The 10,146-nt window shown below is 67.5% G+C and overlaps 1 protein-coding gene across 1 annotated transcript; it reads right to left on the reverse strand.

Moving 5' to 3' along the window:
• Positions 1–524: 524 nt before the first annotated feature.
• On the reverse strand, positions 525–9,060 carry IRX4 (iroquois homeobox 4). The gene is made up of 5 exons (XM_088827618.1): positions 5,273–9,060; positions 4,546–4,797; positions 3,746–3,855; positions 2,304–2,614; positions 525–1,887 (listed from the first exon to the last, which is right to left on the reverse strand). The coding sequence occupies exons 1-5, from the start codon at positions 5,315–5,317 to the stop codon at positions 1,055–1,057; spliced, it is 1,551 nt and encodes a 516-aa protein (XP_088683744.1). The 5' UTR covers positions 5,318–9,060; the 3' UTR covers positions 525–1,054.
• Between the last annotated feature and the right edge of the window lie 1,086 nt (positions 9,061–10,146).

Genomic DNA, 10,146 nt, shown 5'->3' on the forward strand with positions numbered 1-10,146 from the left:
CGCTCTCGGACCGCGCTGCAGGCTTTGCCGACGGCGGAGGCGGAGAGCATAGGGGCCGGTCCCCCATCCCCGCCTCTTGACGTCCCGCCTCGCTCCCCCCGACCCCCTCCCCGGCGGAGTTCGGAGGCCCCAAGGCCGCGGGAGGCAGCTCATTCTGACCAGGAGGGGCTGAGGGCAGTGGCGGCCGCACACCCCTCCCCCATCAGGGCACAGTCCCAGGGAATTTGGAAGCTTAACAGTTTTTCTAATCTAGCCAAATAAACTTTTACTTGCTCAAAATTCTGGGGTCTGGCACGAGGAGAGTTGAAAAGTTTGGGGTCTCTCATCACCTTCTAATCGGAAACACTACAGAATCCTGAGTTTACTGTGACTTTTTTTTTAAAACAAAGGCTTTACTTTCGGTCTTGGACTCTGTAAGCCGCCCTGCTGCTGCCCTCGGGGATGGGGAGATGGGCAGCTTCTCGCTCACGTTTCCAAATCGCTGGTTTTCACACGTGCTCATTTTGCAATGCAAACACCATCACTCGGTTTTATTGGTTTTGTTATATCAGCCTCTGAAGCAGGCAATTACTGGTGTGAACATACATTAAAAAAACATAATTTTATCGGGTTAAGAGTGTGCAACAGTGTAAACTCGGTGAAGTGCTGTTGGTGAAAAGTATGTGCTGAGGATGAAATCGGAAGGTCAGCAGGCTGAGGAGTCTTCACGAGGAACAGCGGCAAGTCTCAAACCCAGAGGGGACAGCAACACAAACGGGCCTCGAACGACGCGTCTTCGCATGTAAACTTTTGGACGTAAACTTTATGCTTCAGGGTGTCTCCCTGCTGCTCTAAGAGCAGCCCTGTCCGGCCGGGTCCCTCGGTTGGGGAGGGCCCGGCCGACTCCTGTCCGTGGCCCTGGGAGCCCGAATTCAGACTCTCCCTCCGGGGAGGGCTGGCGGCCTGAGCTGCGCCGCCCTCTCGCCTCGCTTTGGACACTCGGTAAAAGTGGGTAGGCCACGTTCGCGCCTGCGGCCTGAGCGCCGGCTCTCTCCTCGCCCCGGAGCCCTGCCCTTCAGGCGCAGAAGGGCTTGCCGCCGGCCTTTGGCACGGCCAGCAGGTCCTTGGCGGCGCCGGCGGCAGGGGCGTCGGGGGGCGCGGCGGGCGGGAAGGGGCGCGCCAGGGGCGTGGTCAGCACGTTGGCGCCCGCCCCCAGCGAGCGGCTTAGCTGACCCTGGTCCAGGAGCGCGCTCTTGGCTGTGGCCCAGGCCTGGTTCAAAGTGCTGTGCCTGAGGATGGGGTCGTGGAAGACCCCGTCTACCCAGTTTCTGAGACTGGTTACCGGGGAGTCCTGGTGCCTGTCCAGGGCCCCGGCGGGGGCCGGGGCCGCGGGCGAGGAGGAGGCGGGTGCAGAGGAGGGGGCCGCAGGGCCCGCGGGGGGGCCTTGGCGCTTGAGCATGCACGAGGGAAACTCAGTCTGGCTGAAGGCGGTGGCTGCGGCAGCGGTGGCCGTGTGTGCCAGGGACCAGATGCGCGGCTTGGCCTGGAGGCCGGCCGACGCCCCAGCGGGAGCGAAGCCCAGCTTGGACTCGCAGGCCTGCGGGCCGCCCCCTGCGCCCGCGGCCGCCGGCTGCTCCGGCCCGGCCGCCGCGCTCCGGAGGCAGCTCCGGGCCCTCTCCAGGTCTTGGTCCAGAGCGGCCCCGCCCCCTGCGGACAGGGGCAGCCGGAGGGCGCCCGGAGCCTCCTTCCCCGGGGCGCTGGGCCCTTCTGGCCCGGTGGGGAGGCGATCCAGGCCGCCGTCCAGGGGCTGGAAGGAAGGTTTCAGCTCGCACTCTGGGGGTTCTCCCTCCAGGGGGTCAAAGTCCTCCAAGTCGCTGAGCTCCAGGTCCTTGCCTTTGCCGATGGGCTCTGCTCGGAGAGAAAGAGTGACCAGTGAAGGGAGACGGGGTGGCGGTTCTCCGAACCCGGTACCCTCCTTCCCGGTTCTGAGCGCATGGTTAGGGGCCACTTTGGAGCGAGGAAAAGCATGTGCGAATTTCCTCTAGCTCCCATCTCCTCCAGGCTCCTGGTCCTCCGAACAGGGACCAATCTGATTCTGGCCTCCGACCAAACGGGGTGATTTTGAATCTTTACGCGCGCTCCCAGCTCACTCCTAGGGTCCCCTGGCTCACACAGCCTCGCTTCCTCGGGGCCAGGGCACTCCATTCGCAGCTTAGGCCCAGGGGCTTGCCTTATCCCACGCCTTTAGAGGTCCGAGAATATGCGAGAGGCGCGGGAAGGCCGCGCCCTGAGACCAGGCCCCGCACCGCCAGCCTCCCAGGTACCTTCAGCCTTGGTGCTCTTGAGGGGCTGCCCCCCGCCTTCCTCCTCGCCCTCGGCGTAGGGCCGCTTTTCATCTGCGCACTTGTTCCTCGGAGGCCACGTCATCTTGTTCTCCTTCTTGAGGCGCCGGCGCGCGTTGGCGAACCAGGTGGAGACCTGCGTGAGGGTCATCTTGGTGATGATCGCCAGCATGATCTTCTCGCCCTTGGTGGGGTAGGGGTTCTTGCGGTGCTCCTGCAGCCAGGCCTTGAGCGTGCTGGTGGTCTCGCGCGTGGCGTTCTTCCGCCGCGTGCCGCTGTCCATGGTCCCGTACCTGGGGACAGGCTGGGCAATGGGACACCGGCAGCGGCCCCCGCACCGCAGGCGGGGGGCGGCCAGGGCCAGGCCCATGTGGCTTTCAGTCAGGGTCGTGGGGGGTGTTGTATGTTTATGGTGGTGTGGGTTTTACCCAGGTGGGCGCTGCCTTTCAATGTTTGCTGCTGCTGCTGCTGCGTCACTTCAGTCATGTCCGACTCTGTGTGACCCCATAGACAGAAGCCCACCAGGCTCCCCTGTCCCTGGGATTCTCCAGGCAAGAACACTGGAGTGGGTTGCCATTTCCTTCTCCGATGTGTGAAAGTGAAAAGTGAAAGTGAAGTCGCTCAGTCGTGTCCGACCCTTAGCGACCCCACGGACTGCAGCCCACCAGGCTCCTCCATCCATGGGATTTTCCAGGCAAGAGTACTGGAGTGGCTTGCCATTGCCTTCTCCTTTCAATGTTTACATCTGATCAAACCTATATGGAGTCAGAGAGGCCCCAGTGGGTGGGGGAGAAGCCGGGCGCAAGGCCGGCCAGGTCTGTGTCACCCTCCAGACACCCGTGTCTCTGTGAGGTCCTCACTGGGCCCCTTTGATTCTGAAACCAGGAAAGCACATCGCAGGGACGCGAAGAACCCAACGACGCACCACGCGTGGGCAGAAATGGTCCCGAGTGCCTGTGGGGACATAGTACCCGCAGGATCTACGTGCGACGTCTGCAGTTACAGGTGTCTGTCGCCCACGAAGGCCTGCCGTCTGCTGGTGCGCAAGGGCGCCCCTATAGGGGCCGTGGGCTGGGCCGGGACGCACTGCACAGGCCGCACCTCTCCCGGTGGGGAGGCGGCCGAAGTCTGGGTTTTGGGAGTCGGGAAAGACGGCGTGGGTGCCGCGCGGGGAGACGGCAGGCCGGGGCGACACGGGCTCGCTGGGAGGCGGGTGCGCCCAACCCCCGGTCAGCTGGAGCTGGACCCGGGAGAGGCCCCCAGCTCAGTCGCCCAAACTTTCAGAGAGGCGTGGTGCGGGGGTCGTGGGGGGAATCGGGGGGGTCGGGCCGGTGGGGGGTCGGGGCCGGGACCGTGGGGGCCGGGGGTCGGGGCCGTGGCGGGGGCCGGGGGTTGGGGGGGAGCCGTGGCAGGATGGCCCTCACCTGTCGTACGGGTACTGGCCCAGCGCCGGCTCATACGGGTAGTAGGCGGCAGCGGCGGGAGCGAGGCCCGCATGCGCAGATCCCGGCGCGTCCTTGGAGTCGAAGCTGTTCTGTAGGAGCCCGTGAGCCTGGGGTCGCAGCTTCCGGGATGCGACCCAGCTCGACCCCTCCCCTGGGAACGCTGGCTCCGGCGGGCTTCCCGCAGACCCCTGGGCAGCCGCCATCCCGTCCCCCAACCCCCAGCCGCCTGGTCCGGTCCCAGGCTGCCCTTCGGGGCCGGGCAGCGAAGGAGCCCCAAGATGTGGGCAGAGTTGGGGTGTCAGGGAATAAGAGAGGGAAAGGAGAACGGGGGAGGAGTGGAGAGGGGAAGAGGCTGGGGGCGGGAGCGACTGGGCGGCGGAGGCGGAGGAGGCGCGGGGCGGGGGCGCGGGGCGGGGGCGGGTGGAAATGGGGAGGAGCCCAGCCAGGAGAAGAAGGGGTGGGGGACAGGCCCGAGCGAGCTGTGACAGAACCACGTATCTGATCCCAACTTAATAGACAACAGACAGAAAACAATAAGCACATTCAAATCGAGGCCCTACCCGCCAGAAGCCCCCAACCCTGGGGCTGGTGCGCTCTGAAGGACCAGGCTTGGAGACTAGGGTTAGGGTAGGGTGGGGCGTGCCTCTCCCACCTCCCAACGCCCGGGCTCCAGGGGACTCGCCCCTCGCCCCCAGAGTTTGCGGAAAGTGAGTTTGGCAGATAGGGCGGTCGGGCGAGCGTGGCAGTAAGAAGGTTTGCGAGGCACCCCCTCCCCTTACCAGCGAGTAGAAGGCGGACGCTTCGGAGCCGTAGGTCACGTAGTTGCCGTAACCCTGCGAGCCGCCGTAGGGGCCCCCGTAGACGCCCAGCGCCGCGGCCGAGTTGAGCTCGTGGCGCGCGGTAGCCAGCAGCCGGCTCTCGTAGACCGGGCAGTAGACAGGCGCTTGGGCCGAGGCAGCTGGCCCGGAATCGGCCAGCGTGCGGCCGCCGGACTCGCAGCAAGTGCTCAGGGGGTTGGTGGTCATCAGGAACTGGGGGAGAGAGGGGTGAGGAAGGGGCGCCCCCCGGACTCGAGGCTGGGCCCCTGGGCCTGCGTCCGCCCCACGCACAGCCCCTGGGGCGCGCACGCCGTGTCCTTGGCGGCGCTGCGACCGTCCACACGGGTCCGCGCGTCCCTTTCCAGGATGCAAGTGCGCCCGGTCTCCTCCAGCCACGTGGGGCCCAGGGCCTCCAGGCCGGAATGTTCACACCCTCCCCGGGGGTTTCCAAGGCCTCAGCGCGCACGCTCTTGGGTGCCACCTCTCTCCTGGGTCCCCAGGCTCCCCGGGGCACAGCCTCAGAGCCCGGGATGGGGTGGAGGCTAAACAAAAGCGGGAAATGGGGGCCCTGCCCGTCGGTGTTCCTCCGACCTCTGCCCGCCCCAGGCTGGGTCGCGAGGGGTGCGTGGCACAGGCCCCGCTCGCTGGGAGGTAACAGCGGGTGGCTGGTCTAGCGGGGTCCCCTTACCTGGGGTGCCGAGGAGTAGGGGTACCCAAACTGCGGGTAGGACATGGCGGGCCCGGGGCCGGCGGGCGGGGCCGGCAGGGTCCTGAGCGAGGGGGCCGGCGTGGCGCGGCCACTGCTCGGGGGCCGCGGGCTTCTAGACACTGGGAAGGCGAAGCAGAAGAGCCGGTTAATGCAGCCACAAGCTCGGTAAACTTTTCTAAGTGGAGAGGAAAGTGAGCCGCGGCGATCCTCTCAGCTTCACAGTCCAGAGCCTGGAGGGGACACTGGGACCGACCGGCCTCGCAGCGGCGACACAAATACATATTTTGCAAAAAAGGAAAAAAAATGAGTCGTGCGAATCCGTCAAGTCAGCGGTGCGCGGCTTTAAGCGGCGGAGGCTCTGACGTCAGCCCCACGCCGCGCAGCCCGGCCGGGCAGCAGACGCGGGGGTCACTCGGCCTCGGCCCGGCCGGGCGGGGCGGGAACAGGCGGCCGCGCCGCCCGGGGCGGAGGGCGCACGGCCGGAACAAATGAATTTCCTCCGAGGAGCAGTCAACATCGCCCCGACGCACAGAGGTTCTCCTTAGTCACCGAGGACCGGAGGACTTTTAATTAGAGATTAATTAATGAGCAGCTGCTCCTTCCCGCCCCACTGTAATCATTAGTCTCAATTACAAATTAGACGGACGAGGGGTGCGCGAGTGAGGCTTCGCGGGAGACGTCATCAACAGTTAAAATTAGCCCTGCGCTGGCGCAGCTGGCCGGCCTCGGCCCCGCGCGCCCCTCCAGGTGGAAGGCAGGCAGGCAGGCAGGCAGCTCCGCGGGCCGGCGCGCGGCGGCGGAGGGCGGCGCGCAGCGACTATTGTTTAACGGGGACTGAGCGAAACCTCCCAGCAGTTCGAACCCCACAGCGGGCTGCAGTTCCAGCACTCGCGCGGACAAGGCGCGCGGTCCGCATCTGGGGTCAGAGTGCCTTGAGTGTGTGGGCCTGGGCCCTCCCCGGAGCCCGCCGCCCCGGGGCTCGGTGGGACAGAGGGTTTGCCACTGCCGGCCGCCGGGCCCCGGGGGAGCCAGCCCCTCCTCGTCCAGTCCGTTCCCGCTCGGCGCACCGGCCCTCCCTTTGAGCGCCCCCGCCCGCCCCGCGGGCCGCCCTCCCCCGGATTCCCCCTGCCCCTCGCGGCTGAACTCGGGACTGCCAGACAGCCCGGCGCGCTCCGAGGAGCAGGTTTCCCGAGTCGGCTCCGGGGCCCCTCGCGTTGCGCTCGCTGCTCGAAGCCACCTTCGGGCCTAGGCACTGGGGAGGGGGCGCGGGGCGCCTGGCCGGGGCGCCCTTCCCTGCCCGGGGCGCAAGGAGAGGTCGCAGGCACACCCCAGCGTTTCCTCAGCCAATCCCCGGCCTGGGACCTTGCGCGAGTCCGGCGCCCAGGCGGCAAGGGGACGCCTGGGCCACCCGGAACCCCGGCCTGCCTTCGGCGCAGCCACCCTGCGGGGCCCGGGCTCGCCCCTGCAGCTCCCGCCCGGCCGGGCCTCCCGCGGCCGCCGGGAGCGAGCTGTTCGCGGCGGCGCTGTGCAGACTTGCTGGGAACGATCCCTGGGTTCAGACCTGTGAATCGCCCCAGGGTCACCCTCTAATTAATGATGACGTTCTCGCCCTCTCCCCAGCTGCAAACCTGCCTCCCAGAAACGAAATCTGCCCGCTCTGACAGCTTGGTTCGAGGTGATTGATGACTATCTGGAGACCACAGTACGCATCCTATAATATCTGCTGCGTAATTGCTTTAATTTACAGACGAAAAGTACGAGTTCTCCGATCGCGCTGGACCGCAGCCGGCCACGTCCGAGCGGCCCGCCAAAGAAAATCCTCGGAAATAATGAATAGCCGCTCCATGCAAATTATTCAGACAGTTTAGCGTCTGTAGCCGGAAGAGATATATAAAGGACACGAGTCAAATGACATTAATAATTGTTTTTGAATTCTGTATTGATTTCATGGCGGCCGCGTTTCTTTCTTTCTCAGCTGAATTGCTAATATCACCTTCCTGTAAATAATAAGGAACTAGCCACCGGGGCTGCTCGGCAGAAATGAATCTCCCCATCTCTCCCTCCTGCGCCGCTGCGCCTCCCCTCCCCCACTCTGCCCTCCCCTCGCCTCCCCGTTTTCCTGCTCGTCTGAGGCTTTTAGGAAACATCCTCCTACTTTCCATTATTTATTGTTTACAAACAACTCACTCTCCCCGGGTGAAGGGGAGGGGAGGGCGCCCGAGCAGGGGTGGCCGAGGGCTCAGGGAGCGGCCGTCTTTCCTGCAGGAAGGCATTCGGCATCCTTTCCTCGCCCCATTCCCGTGGCCGGGCCCCCCCGCCGTCCGGCGACTGTAAGCCCTCAGCCGCCGGGGAGGAAGCCACCGCGCAGGTCCCAGCGGCCAGCGCCTCGGGGCCACCGCTCGCCGCGTCCAGGCCGCGCCCATTTCCTCCCCGGAGACTCGGCCGCGGCTCCCGGGAAACGGCGCCCCTGAACACGCACCATTCATCTTCTGAGCAGACCTGCGCTCCCTCGGCTCGCGGTGGGCGCAGCCGGCCGCGCGGCTCTGGGGGAGGGGTTTCAGGGGCTGTCTTGACCCTCGCCGCTAGTTCTGTTTTCCTTTCCAGCCTGAGTGCGCGGACAGACACTCGCAGTCCCGCCCTCCCGGGTCTCGCCGGCCTTCCCCGGTCCTGAAACAACACTCGCCCGGGGCGCTTTGCTAGGCCTCTGACCCCGATCCTCGGCGCTGGCCCAGGCCAGACTGGCCGCGTGAGGGGCCGCCTATCCCCCAGTTTGGGGAAGCTTGGGGCTGCCTGAGGAATCTCCCGGCCTTGCGAGCCGCCCACACAGCCCCTGCTAAGCTCCCTTGTGGCCAGGTTACCCCGACCGTCTCCACTCGCGGGCACAGGCCGACACACTGCTGCCATCCTGTGCCTCGGTCAAGATCCGTCTGCCAGAACCTAGTGCTTTCTGGTCCATCTTTGTCCCCTAGGCAAGGCAGGAATAACTCTCCCGCATGCTTTCCTAAAAGGCCCAGGCTTGAGCTGAGTCCCCGGATCTCTCTCCGAGAGCGGGACAGACCTACTGTCAGAATTTCAAGCACCATCAAGCTAAATGTGCCTGCAAAGACTCGGCTTCCTGAGCCCAATTTCTCGAGGGACTCCCGGTTCTAAACATGCCCGCGGGCAGGACCTACCAGAAGCCAAGCGCTTCCCCACGGACAAGGCAGCGCCTTGATTTTGGTCAGATGCCCCCACGGGCCTGCTGAATTCCAAGGGAGCCGGGGCTGAGGGGCCCTGAGGACGATTAGCCCCCTATCCTAGAGGTCCTTAGCGCTCCCCTGTTGCCCAGGGGTGCTGTAGGCCGTCGGAACCACGGCGGGCCCTGGGGAGAGAGGCTGGGTCCTGACCCTCCTCTGCTCTTGGCAGGGCTTCACCCCTGAGACCAGCCGAGCCCCCGAGGTCTGACCGGTCCCCAGAGTCGTCCCCGGGGGCCTCTGCTCCCCTGCCCAGAGAGTCTCGCGGGCAGGGCGCATGGGTGGGGGGCCCGCTCCAGCCCAGAGAAGTTGACCCGAGCCGGGAGGCTGGGGCGGGGGCGCGCAGCTCAGGGCAGGGCCTTTCTCTCTCGGGCGCCGGGCCCAGTCCTGGGGGCGCGCGTGCCGCCCACTGCTCGCGGACACCGGGCTGGGTGTGGGGCTCGGGGGTTCTAGGTGTCCCGAAGCGCCACTCGCGAACCCCGAGCCTGGCGGGTCGCTCTTTGGCAGCCGCTCCTCTGGGATCTCCCGCGAAGCCCGGGGAGAGCTGCAGGCGCGCGGAATGAGTCCTCCTCGCGAAACGCCCCGCGCTCCGGCCCGTTCCCTCCCGCTTTCCCACCGCGGCCCCGCCGCTGGCTCCCAGGGCGCCGCCCGAGCCGGGAAGGCTGGCGGCCGGGCGTCCCAGCGCCGGCCCCCGGCTCCGCGAGGCCCCCGTGCCCCAAGCCGCCCCCGCCCCCATTTTCCCTCCACTTGGGGCCGACGCGGCCGCCTCCAGAGACCCCACCGGCGGGCAGCAAACTTTGCGCCCCCAGCGCAGGAGCGATCCTCGCAAAGTTTGCGCGGCCGGGCCCACTCCCTACCTGCGCCGGGGACGCGCCCGCCCGCGCCGCTCGGGCGCCGGGGCCGCGGAGAGCAGCGCGCAGCCCGGGACGCACCGGGGAGTCGCCGCCGCCGCCGTCGCCCGCGCCCCTCGGCGGCCGCGCGGAGCCTCCGCCTCCCCAGCCGGGGGGAGGGGTCTCGGAGCCCCGGGGCGGGGGCGGGGGGGACCTCGCCTACCTGCGGTGGCGCCGGGCCACTGCCGGCCGCCGGCGAGGGCTCCGCGCGGCCGCTCGGCGCGCGCGCTCCGGCGGGGAGCGGGCGACAACTAATGGAGACATTTCCAGGCGGAGCACCTGGCGAGCGAGCGGAGCGCGCCGGCGTCCCCAGGCGCCGCGGCCGTCAGCCGAGCCCGCACCGGCGTGACGTGGGCGAGCGAGCGCGCGGCTCCCACCCGGCCGCCCATTAACGCTTTCCCCCGCGGGCGCCGCGCGCTCGCCGACTTTTCCCCTCCGCCCGGCCGGCGCGGGGCGACCGGGGCGCGCGGGGCGCGGGGGCCGGGATGAGGGCGCCCCCGGACGGCGGCGGGGTGGGGGGCGGGGGCGCCCCGGCTCGAGAGGACCCTCCGGCGGGAACAGGAGGGCCTCGATCGGGCCAAGCGCTCGAGGCGGCCTCGGGGTCCTCGCAGGCCTTCAGAGGGCCCTCCCGCGCCTGGCTTTGCTGCTTGGGGCCTCCGGAGCCGCTCGGGGACAGGACCCCAGGGTCTCCCCGCTCCTCCCAGCCAGCCCCTCTCTCGCCAGGCCCCAC

The sequence above is a fragment of the Moschus berezovskii genome, chromosome 18 (assembly GCF_049115385.1).
Source record: "Moschus berezovskii isolate FMDL1 chromosome 18, NW_MosBer_1.0, whole genome shotgun sequence".
NCBI classification, from domain to species: domain Eukaryota; kingdom Metazoa; phylum Chordata; class Mammalia; order Artiodactyla; family Moschidae; genus Moschus; species Moschus berezovskii.

Excerpts from the sequence above, each read along its gene's own strand:
- IRX4 (XM_088827618.1), bottom strand. The coding sequence starts at position 5,317 with ATGTCCTACCCGCAGTTTGGGTACCCCTACTCCTCGGCACCCCAG. Across the intron at positions 4,798-5,272 it reads CCTACTCCTCGGCACCCCAG|TTCCTGATGACCACCAACCC; the intron begins GTAAGGGGACCC and ends TCTCTCCCCCAG. Across the intron at positions 2,615-3,745 it reads GGCCAGTACCCGTACGACAG|GTACGGGACCATGGACAGCG; the intron begins GTGAGGGCCATC and ends GCCTGTCCCCAG.